Here is a 17,145-nt window from a genome sequence, read left to right as displayed (position 1 = left end):
CATCATTCAAATTATTGCATTGTACATGTTCCAAGCTGCATTCTACGTGTTCCAAAATTTCTATCTTTGGGTAATTGTAATGTTTTGCCTACACACTCCCATCATTCAAATTATTGCATTGTACATGTTCCAAGCTGCATTCTACGTGTTCCAAAATTTCTATCTTTGGGTAATTGTATTGTTTTGCCTACACACTCCCATCATTCAAATTATTGCATTGTACATGTTCCAAGCTGCATTCTACGTGTTCCAAAATTTCTATCTTTAGGTAATTGTATTGTTTTGCCTACACACTCCCATCATTCAAATTATTGCATTGTACATGTTCCAAGCTGCATTCTACGTGTTCCAAAATTTCTATCTTTGGGTAATTGTAATGTTTTGCCTACACACTCCCATCATTCAAATTATTGCATTGTACATGTTCCAAGCTGCATTCTACGTGTTCCAAAATTTCTATCTTTGGGTAATTGTATTGTTTTGCCTACACACTCCCATCATTCAAATTATTGCATTGTACATGTTCCAAGCTGCATTCTACGTGTTCCAAAATTTCTATCTTTAGGTAATTGTATTGTTTTGCCTACACACTCCCATCATTCAAATTATTGCATTGTACATGTTCCAAGCTGCATTCTACGTGTTCCAAAATTTCTATCTTTGGGTAATTGTAATGTTTTGCCTACACACTCCCATCATTCAAATTATTGCATTGTACATGTTCCAAGCTGCATTCTACGTGTTCCAAAATTTCTATCTTTGGGTAATTGTATTGTTTTGCCTACACACTCCCATCATTCAAATTATTGCATTGTACATGTTCCAAGCTGCATTCTACGTGTTCCAAAATTTCTATCTTTAGGTAATTGTATTGTTTTGCCTACACACTCCCATCATTCAAATTATTGCATTGTACATGTTCCAAGCTGCATTCTACGTGTTCCAAAATTTCTATCTTTGGGTAATTGTATTGTTTTGCCTACACACTCCCATTATTTAAGTTATTGCATTGTATATGTTCCAAACTGCATTCTACGTGTACCAAAATTTCTATTTTTTGGTAATTGTGTTGTTTTTGCCTACACACTCCCATCATTCAAATTATTGCATTGTACATGTTCCAAGCTGCATTCTACGTGTTCCAAAATGTCTATCTTTATGGGATAATATTCTTTTGCCTACACACTCCCATCATTCAAATTATTGCATTGTACATGTTCCAAGCTGCATTCTACGTGTTCCAAAATTTCTATCTTTGGGTAATTGTATTGTTTTGCCTACACACTCCCATCATTCAAATTATTGCATTGTACATGTTCCAAGCTGCATTCTACGTGTTCCAAAATTTCTATCTTTGGGTAATTGTAATGTTTTGCCTACACACTCCCATCATTCAAATTATTGCATTGTACATGTTCTAAGCTGCATTCTACGCGTACCAAATTTCTATCTTTGGGTAATTGTATTGTTTTGTCTACATACCACTCAGGCGCGGAGCCAGGATTTTTCAATAAGGGGGGGGGGGGGGGGGGGGGGGGGGGGGGGCCGGAAGTTTAAAAATTGCGCAGACCGTTTTTGTCCAACTCAATATACCAATACTGACAAGGTCATAATAGAAGCACCATACCGGTACATCGGAGGGGGGGCCCTATAGCCCCTTGCCCGAAAAAGTAATTTTCTGGTTTCACAATTCGGCTAGTGAGCGAAGCGAGCGAGCAAAAATTTGAGCATAATATGTATTTTGTGAAAGTATTATTTGTCACCAAAATAAATGAGAAAAGATTTTTTTTTTAAATCATATTCGGGCCGCTCGCTTTCCCCCCCCCCCCCCATTACTGGCGAAGCGCATAAGCTTTGATGCTTCATTAAATTATGAGAGAAAGAAGATGATTCGTTGTTCCATTCTCGATTCTTAATCCTTGTTTGAATTCAGTTTTTTTTAAATTATTAGAGAAAGAAGACGATTCTTTGTACCATTCTCGTCTCTTAATCCTTGTTGAATTTAGCTTTCCCCCTTCAGCACGAGGCGTGGAAGCTTTTACGTTTTATTAAATTATTAGAGAAAGAAGATGATTCATTGTTCCATTCTCGACTCTTAATCCTTGTTTGAATTTAGTTTTCATTAAATTATTAGTGAAAGAAGACGATTCGTTGTTTCATTCTCGACTCTCAATTCTCGAACAACGAATCATCTTCTTTCTCTAATAACTTAATAAAACGTCAAAGCTTCCACGCCTCGTGCTGAAGGGGGAAAGCTGAATTCAAACAAGGATTAAGAGACGGGAATGGAACAACGAATCATCTTCTTTCTCTCATAATTTAATGAAGCATCAAAGCTTATGCGCTTCGCCAGTAATGGGGGGGGGGGGGGGACAGCGAGCGGCCCGAATATGATTTAAAAAAAAAATCTTTTCTCATTTATTTTTCGGGCAAGGGGCTATAGCCCCCCCCCCCCGATGTACCGGTATGGTGCTTCTATTATGACCTTGTCAGTATTGGTATATTGAGTTGGACAACAACGGTCTGCGCAATTTTTAAACTTCCGGCCCCCCCCCCCCCCCCCCCCCCCCCCCGCTTATTGGAAAATCCTGGCTCCGCGCCTGAGTGGTATGTAGACAGAACAATACAATTACCCAAAGATAGAAATTTTGGTACACGTAGAATGCAGCTTAGAACATGTACAATGCAATAATTTGAATGATGGGAGTGTGTAGGCAAAACATTACAATTACCCAAAGATAGAAATTTTGGAACACGTAGAATGCAGCTTGGAACATGTACAATGCAATAATTTGAATGATGGGAGTGTGTAGGCAAAACAATACAATTACCCAAAGATAGAAATTTTGGAACACGTAGAATGCAGCTTGGAACATGTACAATGCAATAATTTGAATGATGGGAGTGTGTAGGCAAAACAATACAATTACCCAAAGATAGAAATTTGGAACACGTAGAATGCAGCTTGGAACATGTACATTGCAATAATTTGAATGATGGGAGTGTGTAGGCAAAAGAATATTATCCCATAAAGATAGACATTTTGGAACACGTAGAATGCAGCTTGGAACATGTACAATGCAATAATTTGAATGATGGGAGTGTGTAGGCAAAACATTACAATTACCCAAAGATAGAAATTTTGGAACACGTAGAATGCAGCTTGGAACATGTACATTGCAATAATTTGAATGATGGGAGTGTGTAGGCAAAAGAATATTATCCCGTAAAGATAGACATTTTGGAACACGTAGAATGCAGCTTGGAACATGTACAATGCAATAATTTGAATGATGGGAGTGTGTAGGCAAAAACAACACAATTACCAAAAAATAGAAATTTTGGTACACGTAGAATGCAGTTTGGAACATATACAATGCAATAACTTAAATAATGGGAGTGTGTAGGCAAAACAATACAATTACCCAAAGATAGAAATTTTGGAACACGTAGAATGCAGCTTGGAACATGTACAATGCAATAATTTGAATGATGGGAGTGTGTAGGCAAAAGAATATTATCCCGTAAAGATAGACATTTTGGAACACGTAGAATGCAGCTTGGAACATGTACAATGCAATAATTTGAATGATGGGAGTGTGTAGGCAAAAGAATATTATCCCGTAAAGATAGACATTTTGGAACACGTAGAATGCAGCTTGGAACATGTACAATGCAATAATTTGAATGATGGGAGTGTGTAGGCAAAACAATACAATTACCCAAAGATAGAAATTCTGGAACACGTAGAATGCAGCTTGGAACATATACAATGCAATAAATTAAATAATGGGAGTGTGTAGTCAAAACAATACAATTACCAAAAGATAGAAAATTTGGAGCACGTAGAATGCAGCTTGGAACATGTACAATGCAATAATTTGGATATGATTGGAGTGTGTAGGCAAAACATTACAATTACCCAAAGATAGAAATTTTGGTACACGTAGAATGCAGCTTGGAACATGTACAATATAATAACTTAAATAATTGGAGTGTGTAGTCAAAACAATACAATTACCGAAAGATAGAAACTTTGAAGCATGTAGAATGCAGATTGGAACATGTACAATGCAATAACTTGCTTGATGCAAACAATGCACCCATGACAAAGATATAAATTTGAGACACGCAAAATGCAGTTTGGAACAGGTTAGATGCAATAACTTATATTGATGCAAGTATGAAGTCACAACAGTACAATACAAATTTAGAAATGCACTAACTTAATTGATGCAAGTATAGATGCAATTAATGTATTCAAAACAATACAAGTGTGGTGAAATACATATATTCTCTTGCTTGAATCGGTAGTGCAGATGTGCTGTCATAGCCTAGATAGATATGCATGCACAGCGTGTACGGACAGTACACACGCCGTGTCGGCACAAGCATAATGCATATTCATTAGGGGGCGTCAACATTTCCTTTACGTAGTGACGTGCGCAAACCTCTACAGGTTCCAAAAGATTGCCTACCTACATAAATGTATTAAAAAAAAGGCATTACGGTATTCTCTAAAACAAAAATAAAAATTGAAAAGAAAGAAATCTTGCAAAATTAAATTCATCAGGTAATTCACCAAGTCTATGTTATCTACAAATTGATTGATATTTTTATTGTTAAAAGATATCGTAGACTACTCTTGCAATTAAAACTGAGGCATCTAAACAAATAATTATACATAATACATTTATAAAGCTCTGGGTTTTCCTTGTGCTTGATCATTTTTTAAAATTCTGTAGGCTAACATTCTTATTCTTTCTTTCAAATCAAATCATAAATGCCCATATTTATTTCACTTGAATATTGATATGAAAATCTCATTTTCAGTTTAAATAATCATAATAGGCAACACTTTGGTCTTTGTCCAGTAAAGCCATGTCCCAAATGAATTTTGGTTTTCAACTTAACTGCCAAGTCTTAAATGTAAGAGATCCATCATCAGTGGTGGATCCGGGGGGATGGGGGTGGACACAATCGACGCCCCCTATTTTTGTGAAAACCACTCATTGACTGCATGTTAAAATCATAAAAATTTGGGTGCACCCCCCCCCCCATTTTCGGATCCCCTTTTAAATCCTAGATCCGCCACTGCATTATCTTGTCACAATCACAATGATCATCACAACAATCCTACCAAGGATCACCCTTATGATGACCATAATCATCTTCATCTCCATATACATCATTATCATCATAATCATCATCATGCACCATCATCATTATCAACATCATATCATCAATATCTTCATCAACAACATAATTGTCATAAACACAAAAATGGACTCGAGTTGGCTTATAAATTAAAAAAACAAAAAATAAAATCTTTCAGATAATTATGTCAGTTCCATTATAAGCCAACCCGAGTCCACTTTGGTGCTTCACACATCAATTCCAGGACCAACCGAGACCGTTTTAAAATCTTTATGCAAACTCAATCCAGTTTTCAAATGGCATCATCTATACATTGTGCCACCTCCACAGGCCACCTCAGTCCATATCTAACACTTTTCTAAGACCACTTGAAGCACAATCCAATACAGTCCACTCCTGTTATAACGACATTTGGAAAAGTGCATAACATGCATTGTATCTAAACTCGATATAACAGGAATACTGTAATCTAATATGATAACACTATTACAACTTGAAACCTATTCACTCACTCCTCAAAGAAATAAGAATCATTGTATAACAATGCACATACACTGTACATGGCACATAGAATTCATCTCTACAATTCATTCATGGACAACACCATCCCCTGATTAGTATTTCAATCACATAAATAAATTTAAACAGTTATTCATGAAACTATATTAAAAAATACTTTAATACAAATATAAACACTAATAGAAGCAACTTTATGCAACTTTTCATCTGTATCATTGTATTGTTGATCCAATTGTATATGTTAAACACTACACATGCATCACAGAAAAAAATAGTATACCCAAATTTAAAAGCATCATATATATATATGTATAAATTGTATGACCTTGTTTTATTTCATGTTAAAGATTAACTTATATTCTCTTCAATAATACAGAACTTAATTACTTTCATGGTAAGTTATACCTTATGAGGAAATAAGAGTACAGGGTACTTTTTTATGGGATGCACTATAACATATTTTGTTTTAAACTGTGCTAATAACTACTAAAATCTTCACAACAAATAAAACATTACAAATTAAATCTACCCCAGATGTGTATACTTTGCTCCTATTGTGAAACATTTCAAATGTTAATTTCTTGCAACAATCTAAACTTAGTAAATAACATTTTTTCAAATATTTCCTTACTTTCTGACGTACAATTAACACATTTTAGGAAAGCAATCATTCATATACATCTTTACACTTGACCTATTAATATCCATACGGCACAGGAATATTACCGGATCGATATAACTTTCATACGGAACGTATAATCTCTGTAATCATATTTTTTTTTACTTACTCTCTGTCATACAATTAACACATTTTAAGAAAGCAATCATTCAAATGCAACTTAATACTTGACCATGAACAGAAATATCTATAATGCACAAGAAAATTGTAACATATCTTACAGGATCGAACTTTCAAACCCAACAGTTTCAAACAAAACGCAAACAATGTGACGGAAGTTGATAAAATAGAACAATTATAACCAACATTATGGAGAATATTCTCAATACTCCCCCCCCCCCAAAAAAAAAGGTTGTCAGGCTCCAAAACTAACACTTAAAATTCACCTTTAAAATTACATGTATATAGTATAAATTGCTAACAAAAATATAAACAAGACAATTTATACAACTACGTCTAATATGCCTCCCCCTTAAAACAAATTATTTCAAAAAAGGGTGACATCTGTGGCCCTTGACCTTTAACCTCTGTATTCCAACAACTATGTATAACCATATCCAAAACAACAAAATCACATTTAAATGTACGATTGGGGTCAAAAGTTTACATATCATAGAAAATATAAAACAAACATTTTTACCACAATAACAAAAATAAACTTCATTTTTTTAATAAAAATGGAGTTTTGCATATATTTGGTAACATAATTTTTTGGAGGTTTTTCTGTTTAGTGAAAATTTAATACATGTTTACATAGGAAAAACATAATAATACTATATTTCTAACTAAAGTATGCATGTCTAGGTATTTGGGTTTGTTTACCAATATAACAGTATCAAAAATAGTTTCATTAGCATCATGCTCATCTGGAAAACAATTAAATAATCATACTTTCTGCACAACATAATTGATAATACTTACATTGATTCAATCTAGGTCAAATGTTACATATCTAAAATAATTAGTGGCACTGCCTGTAATTTGCATTATTTTTGATTATCCATATTTTTTCAAGCAAGATCACAAAAATGAAAGCTCTATTGAGTGTATACCTTTTATTTTTATTATCTTACTTTCTGACCTACAATTAACACATTTTAGGAAAGCAATCATTCATATACATCTTTACACTTGACCTATTAATATCCATACGGCACAGGAATATTACCGGATCGATATAACTTTCATACGGAACGTAAAATCTCTGTAATCATATTTTTTTACTTACTCTCTGTCATACAATTAACACATTTTAAGAAAGCAATGATTCAAATGCAACTTAATACTTGACCATGAACAGAAATATCTATAATGCACAAGAAAATTGTAACATATCTTACAGGATCAAACTTTCAAACCCAACAGTTTCAAACAAAACGCAAACAATGTGACGGAAGTTGATAAAATAGAACAATTATAACCAACATTATGGAGAATATTCTCAATACTCCCCCCCCCCCAAAAAAAAAGGTTGTCAGGCTCCAAAACTAACACTTAAAATTCACCTTTAAAATTACATGTATATAGTATAAATTGCTAACAAAAATATAAACAAGACAATTTATACAACTACGTCTAATATGCCTCCCCCTTAAAACAAATTATTTCAAAAAAGGGTGACATCTGTGGCCCTTGACCTTTAACCTCTGTATTCCAACAGTTAAAACCAACAACTATGTATAACCATATCCAAAACAACAAAATCACATTTAAATGTACGATTGGGGTCAAAAGTTTACATATCATAGAAAATATAAAACAAACATTTTTACCACAATAACAAAAATAAACTTCATTTTTTTAATAAAAATGGAGTTTTGCATATATTTGGTAACATAATTTTTTGGAGGTTTTTCTGTTTAGTGAAAATTTAATACATGTTTACATAGGAAAAACATAATAATACTATATTTCTAACTAAAGTATGCATGTCTAGGTATTTGGGTTTGTTTACCAATATAACAGTATCAAAAATAGTTTCATTAGCATCATGCTCATCTGGAAAACAATTAAATAATCATACTTTCTGCACAACATAATTGATAATACTTACATTGATTCAATCTAGGTCAAATGTTACATATCTAAAATAATTAGTGGCACTGCCTGTAATTTGCATTATTTTTGATTATCCATATTTTTTCAAGCAAGATCACAAAAATGAAAGCTCTATTGAGTGTATACCTTTTTTTTATTATCTTAGATGTATGAAAGAAGTTTCTTGAAAGTTACCAAAAGCAAAAATAATAATAAAACTAAAGGAAAATACAGGCAATGTACATCACCAATTATATCCAAATCAAAATAATATTAACATGAACATGTACTTCATACCTTCAACTAAAACCCAGAGCCATTAGTAAACAGAGTTTGGCCAACTCGGTTACATTTGGGTAACAACATGGCGCATTTTCTTTTGTATTGTGCTTGCCTAACAAAGCAATATGCGCCATGTTATAACCTAAACGAGCCGGGTTGGCCGAACTTTGTTTATTGATGGCTCTGCTAAAACCTATACATCCTAAGGTAAAGTCTTACATAAACTTAAACATCATCCTGTCTCAACCTGACGCACACCATGACCATCCCCTCCTGCCGGATGCTCAAGATCCCCCTTGTGGGCAGATGGTGCAGGTTTACTTCAATATTGGATTGACCATTGACGGTGACCTCGTATTCTGTTCCATCACATTCGAAAATCAATTCATATGGTAATTCCAGGCTGTAAGGAAACAGACAAACACAATATTAGATGAATATTCAAATAATCCCCAAACCAAACAATATTATGACAAGTGTTCTTCCAAACACGCTTTGATCCTACTCCTGTGTATAAATGGCACAAAAGGCTTTCTTCTCCAAACCTATATCACTTCATGATTTTAAAAAAGATGATTCTATACACCAAGAGAAAAATCAAATTAATAATACTGACAGTTCTGAATATTTCTTACAATGAAATTATTGCTTTAATTGGTCAAAAAATGAAGGCATATAGGGTTGTGGTCACGACAATGAATTGTGGAGAAAAAAATCTGTCTATAGATGCATCTGAAAGATGGTAACAGCTAGTTCACCTAATAATTGTTGTGGTTTTTGATGCTTTGGAATTGCCAAAATGATATTGATATGAAATTGCTTTAAATTGCTTTAATTGGTCAAAAACTGATGGCATAGTGTTGTGGTCATGACAATGAATTGTGAAGAAAAAAATCAGTCTGTAGGTGGATTTGAAATATTTTTTGAATTTCTTTTTTTTACAATATTCTGCTAAGAATCACATCCAACCCACAAATAAATGCATATATTGAGACTAGGCCTACATGTTTCCAATAGATATTTCATTTTTTTTATCTGTCATAATATGAGTATGTAGGAAGGCATTTGAAAAGTAATCTTTGCCACTGGACTATTTTACTAAACTATAGTTAAATATTATATTATGTCTAAATCAAATGAATATAATTTTTTTCACACTACAAGCTGTGCAGTACTGAGATTCTCTGTTCTTCATGTCTTTATCAAAATTATTTCCACTGAATATATGTTCTTGTATAGATCTACAAACCATAACTCACAAAAGGAGAACACTTTAAATAAATTCATTAGTATAGCTGGTAAGTTACATACATGTACTTGTACATGTACCAGCTGATACAGACTTGCCTGATTTTACGATCAATAAAAACATGCAATATGACCTTTTGACCCCTCAATGACCTTTACCCTCATCAACAAACATGTTGTATTACCCACTGATAAAGGATGCAAAAATAAAGTTAGACCCTGACTGGACCAGAAAATGAAATAACTAAATTACACATCAAAAATAAGCTAATAAGCTACAAGACAACAAAACCAAATTTAAGCGTTTTTCATTGGCCATCTACACTGTAGCTAGAAAGTGATTCCTTCCAAAACACTCAAAAATTGGCAGCTTCAAAATTGGTACTTTATACTTCAATTACAAAGTGGCCTGAATTATTGCTACATTGGTGAGTAACATCAAAGAATGTGCATATAGACGTCTAGCAGCCAGGAATGATTGTGTTTGCCCTTTCATTTCATAATAGACCCTCAACACACACAGGTCCACAGTTATGGAATGGTTTGGTTTTTTTCCCTGAAGGGCAAACCCATAATCGTGCCTGTCTACCGGACAGCTATAGCATATTCCATGCACATCATTTGACGTCACTCCCCTGCACTATACAATTAAAAGTCATTTTCAAGTACTGGGGACCGGGGGGAGAGAATAGCCTAGTTGAGGTACAATCATGTATACCAATATGAAAATTAAGATTTAGTTTTGTATATTTATATTATTTTCCTACTTAGCTTTCCATTGATACAAGTTGTATTTGGGCAGTTCCAAGGGTACGGCGTTATTCAGAAACAAATTTCAGCATCCAAACAAATTTATCATCCATACTTTAATCTTTATTTACCAGTACAAAGAAATGGTACACGACAATAGTTGTTGGTACCCATGCACTTTTCAAAATAATAATATTTGTTGTAGTGATCCACTTAATTAATGAGATATAAATATTCATAAGCTTGCATGGTTACGGAGTGACGCAAAATGGACATGCATATTTGAGCAGAAAACATTTTGCTTAAACTGGGTGAACTTTAAATAGATATCACAAGTTTGAGTTATTGATTGGATATGGTGTTCTTGGTGTCTTTCATAAGAAAATTGGTTGATTATTTTGTGATACGGAGTGGTATCTGGTTTCCCTGTGTATTTTGGGGTATTTTGTGAGAAGAAATGCTTGTAAAGACAAAAGTTTGTTAGAGTATAGTCCATGATAATTACTTTAAGCCAAAAAAATCAGAGAAAAGCAACTAGATATTTAAAGCACCATAGTCCCATATGTGCAAATTTGGGTTTGATCAATTATTCAGCGTAAGAAAACTGAATCTCATAATGTTTGAACTTAAAGACATAGGCTAACGTTGTAGGCATATAATTTAAAAAATATCAAAATCAAGAGGAATATGTATGGATAGCTTTATGTCAACTCAAAAACCCCAAAAGCATCAAAAATTTGGAATGAAACGCTTTAGATAAGTATACGTCTAAAACACAGATTTTGAGTATTTATTCTCGCCGCGAGAAAAATTACAACGGCCGTTACAAGAATCGATCACTAGATATCGTTAAATATCATTTTCAAACATTGCTTCAGATTTTCAATATTTAAAAATACTTCCCATAGATATTACGATTTGAGACATTCCGATTGGTCTTCCTAATTAACTCATACGTTTATACCATTTTCAAGGAACAAAATTAGATTTAAAAGAAATTTAACAAGAAAATTGCAAGAACCAACCGTTAAAAAAAGATTGATATCGTTTCCAAACATATTGTATCACATTTTCGCTATTTGAAAAAAAATTCCTGTAGATATTTTCATATGACACTTTCAGATTGGTGTTTTTAAACTATAACTCATGTACGTTTAAATCATTTTCAAGTAGTAAAACAAGCTTTTTTAAAATCCTAAAGACGTTAGCCAATGCCTTTAAATGATTGGTTGTAAAGAGGCCTTTGTGTTAATTTCAGATCCTAATTTGCATTTACAAATTAAGGCACAGTACCACATTAAAGTTTCAGCTCCATGCATGCACTTCAGCTTGGAATTGCCCATTTACTCACCGAGTATCACTCAACCTGTATGACTGAGTGGATGCAAAAATATAACGCAACAAAGAATAAGAAAATAACAAAAATTGGAATTCCCTATACTTTAACACATATGCCTCCACCGTACGTAGGATCCTCCACCATACATGTAGGATCCTCCACTCTCTACCCTATACTCACTCAAATTATCTTTGTATAAAAACTAGGACGACAAAGCTGAAACTTCACAGACATGTAACCTGATAATTTATCTACAATATGAGACATTGTACAGCTCATGACTGTACATTGTTTTCATGCTATGTGAAAAAATGTGATAATTTTTCCTCCAAAATGTAACGCCTCCACCCTCTTACTATACCCCAATGTGACACATGACCTTATGATCAACTATAATCATTATGACACAAAAAAAGCCGAAAATAACACATACTTCAATGAGCAATTCCCACTTTTATAAAGGACACAAAACAAGGCTGCGCAGGAATTCATTATTCATTTAACATGCTTATGTGCCGCCATATGGGTCAAAATCAATAACGGCATAAATCAACTAACGAAGACAAAAGCAAACTAAAAGTCAAAACAATTAAACATTAATAATACATGTATGAAAACAAACCGTTAACCATTACATTTTTACATTTAAATATTGATTGTCTATTTTTAACTTGTAGTTTAATTATGACTATGTTAGCTGATTTATTACATTATTAATTTTGATCCCCATGGCAACCCATACGCCTGTCATAAATGAATAGCTAATTCCTGCACAGCCTCTTTTTTGTGTCCTTTACAAAAATGGACATTGCTCACTGAAGCATGCATTATTTTTAGACTTTTTGTGTCATGATAATATTTGAGGATATATGAACTTTTTCTACATAGTATATAAACATTTCCCCCAAGAACCATTTAGTTTTTATTTGGTAGACATTTTGAAAATGTATAGTTTTCATTGACACGCACTGTATAGAGGACTTCCACTTCCCTTTTCCACAAAATCTCAAAATTGATATTTGACCCCAACCAACTGATACAACAGTTTCAATGAACGCCAAAGATACATAGTTCCTGCAATACCACAAGAATGACAAACACAAACAGACCAACACACGTCAACCCAACAAAATTACCCTTTTTTACCTCTGGTAGACAAAATGTTGAAACAAAAAATATATTTAAATTCAAACAAACTTACTTGTCACTCGTAAGAGCAATAACTTGGCCAGTCTTATCCTCATCATTCATTACCACTGGCTGCAATAAAACAAACATAAAGATATATAGCACATATGTGCAACAACAAAATAAATATGAAATTAACATAGTAAATTAAAACCCAATTCATTTCAAAATAATTCATAGAATAACAATCCACATTTCACAGAAAAAATAGCATAATGCCATGTAATATAAACTTACAACCCCAAAATGGTGTTTATTGTATGCTTTTCCAACTCTTCCTGCTTAACATCTCCGCTAATGCTTTGACTGCAATAAGATGCAGAATGCACATTTTGCAATTGCCTACATGTATACCCATTGATCAACCTGTCTGATTATTCTTAAAGTCAAAATAGGGGCTTTATTCTTTGACCTTTACTCAACAACAGATGGCACTATACAATAACAGCTAGTATTGTAACAATCTCCAATTCTTCATTTATACCATGTATGTCATGTATCCAAGAACAAATATGGATTTTATTGAATCAATTGTTATTGTTGGCATAAATCTAAAAGCACAATTTCTTTTTCCCAGACATTTATCAAAACTTTGTGGTGACACTGCTCAAAAACATAACTCTGTCATGCATTACATATCATATTTACCGGGGGCTTCTAATCAAAACGTTTCTTGGAACATACCAGTATAATAAAAACTAAACCAACTTAATCATAATTCTTTTGTGAAAATTCAGTGCCTTTGATATCATATATCCATGATAAAGCTATTAATAATATTACTATATTAATATTTATAATGCACTTTTCCCATATAAAGGCTCTAAAATCGCTATATTATTACCCCGTTCCTTGAATTCAATTCCAGCTGCCATTTAACATTTTATAGGCGTGTATATCATCCTCCCAGGTATGCATCTACACCTGGATGGAGTGAAGCTAATGTAAGTAAAATGCCTTGCCCAAGGAAATAAGTGCCGGGGATCAAACCCACTTTCAACTTTTCAACTATTGTATGCATACAAACCTCAACACGCATGGCTGACGTCGAATCCAATTGTTTTACGTTGTTCCATTCCGAAACCTCCACACACTCGATTTTGAGTCGATCATTTATGTGAATGGGAATGTCCGTATGTTCTTCCCAGAGGCTAAGCCGAATGGACTCCTCTCCGTCATTTAACGAGACTGTGCGTATTCTCTTCCCTCCTGCGACATTACGGACTTCTCCAACCTACACAAATACAAAATATGAACTACAAAACTCACCCATAGTTCAAATATACTAATAAATAAAAACTTATAAACCTAAAATATACAATGTAGGCCGTACCCAAAAATTACAGGGCCACTCTTTATATTTCCATTTCAAATGAATCTCATTGCAAAAGCATTGCCAGGTTCAAGAAATGAGATTATCGTAGCAAACAATATCGTAAATGCAAGATTCCATAGCAGTTTGCAGAAAATCCATCCCTATTTGGGTGATGGGCTCCAACTTTAAGTCCAACAATTACCAAAAGAGCCCCTGGAACCTTAAATCGAAAAAACATGTTTCGACATTTGCAGATCAGGGAAACTTCCATTATGGGCGAGGGTGTGGAAGCAAAGCCCCCAGAACATCGTACAGATCGAGGGTAAAATTAATACACAAATACAAATAATTATCATACAACTGACAAAGCTTGGCATACATGTACATTGCTGCGGTCTCTTTTTTCCACCTCCGTCCACAGACTTAATTTGTACAGAAGTCAATGCGTGCGTACGAGTAAGTGGTCACTAAAATGTTGCAAAAAAAAAAAAAAAAAAACACTTACCTCTTCCACATTCGCCATTACGCTAACACGCTTCTTCGTCGGCGACGCTTTTACTTGTGCAATGTTAAGAACAGGTGGGCTTAGGTAGTTCTGTACGATTTCATCCGGAAAATCAAAACCTGCAATCTTGTAGAAGAACTGAAATAAAAATGAAAAGAAAATTCATAAATTTCAATTAAAATCAGCTTTCCAATCATATCACAAATAGATACCCTCAAATTATAGACTCCAACCACTTATTTGTTGAGTGTTCAAAAGGATCTAGGCCCATTTCATTATTTATACATTCAATTTAACCCGATATTTGTTTTTAGCAACACCTATTGCTGATCCATCTCGAACAACACTGGTCAACTGGAAGAAGAAGAATAATTTTTCAGGCCTGACCCCCCCCCCCCCCCCCAAGGGTCTAGGGTCTAGATCAAAGTTTGCTAGATCTACTTGTTTTTTTAAATTTTATTATTGATTTTTGCCTTGGTCTTGGATTTAGATGAAACTGGGTTTCAATCATGCTTTTGGTTTTGCTAGACCTATAAGTTGGTATTCTATTAGCCCTAGGAACGCAGGCAGCTTTGCAGGCAGCAAGAACGCAGGTTCTAACTTTTTAGGCTCATCCAAAATAAGTGAGTAATATTTTCATGCCATCCTCATAGCCTAGGGCAAAAATCTGAAAATATATTTTTTTAAATTATACCTACCTGGCATCTTTGTTCCTTCTTTAACAGTGACGGGCCATTTACTTTTTTTCCCCAAGATCATTTTTGTGCCAAATTCCGTGATTTAGACGGGTCGTTCATTTTTTCGCATGTTATATTCCCACTGTGACTGTTTTGAAACATCGCAAACGATACCGCGCACGCGCGCCATGCCGGCATTAAGCGTCGCTGGGTACCGTTTGCGAAGTTTCAAAATGGCAGTGGAATTATTATAATTATAACACGGGGAAAAAGTGAACGACCCGTCTAAATCACGGATTTTGGCACAGAAATGATCTTGGGAAAAAAAATTAAATAGCCCGTCACAGTTAAGGAAAGAACAAAGATGCCAGGTAGCTAAAAAAAAAATTAAAATATTTTCAGATTTTTGCCCTAGGATGGCATGAAAAAATGACTCACTTATTTTGGATAGATGAGCCTAAAACGCAGGCAGCAAAGCTGCCTGCATTCTCTAGATCTGGCCTAGGCACAATAAGTTAGTTACCAATACCAAATTATTGTAATTTCTTGCATTAAGACATCCTTAAAAATTAAGGTTATAGTTAAATACAGATAGGGGTACTACTCTGTCTAGATCTACCAACCTTGGTGTTATGGTTGACCAGTGCCTTCTTAGCGATTCTGTCTATAACAATATTCTTGGCTCCAAATGATGTAAGCACCTCAAGAGCTTCCAATTTCCGTACCACAGCTTGCATCCCAATTAGATCGTTGACAAATATGTCAAATAATTCCTCGGGATGCCCTTCCACCCCCACTTTGCCTTGCATAAACGCACGTCCACTTCTCGAGTTCTTGACAATGAAATTTCCAACCAACAGAAGTTTGGTAATGCTCGACATCTTAATTATCACGCAACAATACCGGTCGGTACTACCAGCGCAGCTAATTCTATATCATCTGCTGACGAACCTCAGCGCGCCATGCACCGGTCACATCTATAATACCAATTTATAAAAGCCATGTGTCAGCATTATTTGATGGAAAATTTTGGGATATACAATGTACGAGTAGCCTAGAGGAGCTAATAAAATAACCTTGCTTTAAAATAAATAATAAAAAATCCTAACCAAAGACTATGAATTCCAGCAATACATTTGATTTTAATGATCGTACGTTAAAAGTTAAATAGGTCTAACAACACCAAGTAAGATGAAATCACATGAGTTTTCATAATCCCCCCCCCCCATCCTAAATGGACACGTCTATAACACGGTACCCTAAATATAGGCATATTACTGGACAAGACGCCGCATGAATTTTGCATAATTAAATAACGTCACATAAAAAAAGAAAGAAAAAAAAAAAACATAGAGGAAGACATTGCTCCTCCCCACAGAACAAAGCAGTAACTGTAATGGAATGTATTGTGCAGTATTTTATTTACAACACTATATGAAATCTGATTCA

At 34.3% G+C, this 17,145-nt stretch overlaps 1 protein-coding gene and 1 long non-coding RNA gene across 2 annotated transcripts; both read right to left on the bottom strand.

The window, feature by feature from the left end:
- Positions 1–5,818: 5,818 nt before the first annotated feature.
- Positions 5,819–8,540, bottom strand: LOC115924563. The gene is made up of 2 exons (XR_004064361.1): positions 8,000–8,540; positions 5,819–6,880 (listed from the first exon to the last, which is right to left on the bottom strand). It is a non-coding gene; the product is annotated as an uncharacterized LOC115924563 (long non-coding RNA).
- Positions 8,541–8,550: 10 nt separating this feature from the next.
- On the bottom strand, positions 8,551–15,914 carry LOC105445371. Its single transcript, XM_030986940.1, has 5 exons — positions 15,718–15,914; positions 15,020–15,157; positions 14,227–14,433; positions 13,213–13,271; positions 8,551–9,077 (listed from the first exon to the last, which is right to left on the bottom strand). Exons 2-5 carry the CDS (start codon positions 15,035–15,037, stop codon positions 8,900–8,902), a joined length of 462 nt encoding a protein of 153 aa, XP_030842800.1. The 5' UTR covers positions 15,038–15,157; positions 15,718–15,914; the 3' UTR covers positions 8,551–8,899.
- Positions 15,915–17,145: the final 1,231 nt, after the last annotated feature.

This window comes from Strongylocentrotus purpuratus, unplaced genomic scaffold, assembly GCF_000002235.5.
Source record: "Strongylocentrotus purpuratus isolate Spur 01 unplaced genomic scaffold, Spur_5.0 spur5_contig_41, whole genome shotgun sequence".
Taxonomy (NCBI): domain Eukaryota; kingdom Metazoa; phylum Echinodermata; class Echinoidea; order Camarodonta; family Strongylocentrotidae; genus Strongylocentrotus; species Strongylocentrotus purpuratus.
Note: the sequence above shows the minus strand (reverse complement) of the source record. Positions and strands in the feature narration are given on the sequence as shown.

Excerpts from the sequence above, each read along its gene's own strand:
- LOC105445371 (XM_030986940.1), bottom strand. Across the intron at positions 13,272-14,226 it reads CGTCAGCCATGCGTGTTGAG|CCAGTGGTAATGAATGATGA; the intron begins GTTTGTATGCAT and ends GTTTTATTGCAG. Across the intron at positions 9,078-13,212 it reads ATTGCTCTTACGAGTGACAA|CCTGGAATTACCATATGAAT; the intron begins GTAAGTTTGTTT and ends GTTTCCTTACAG.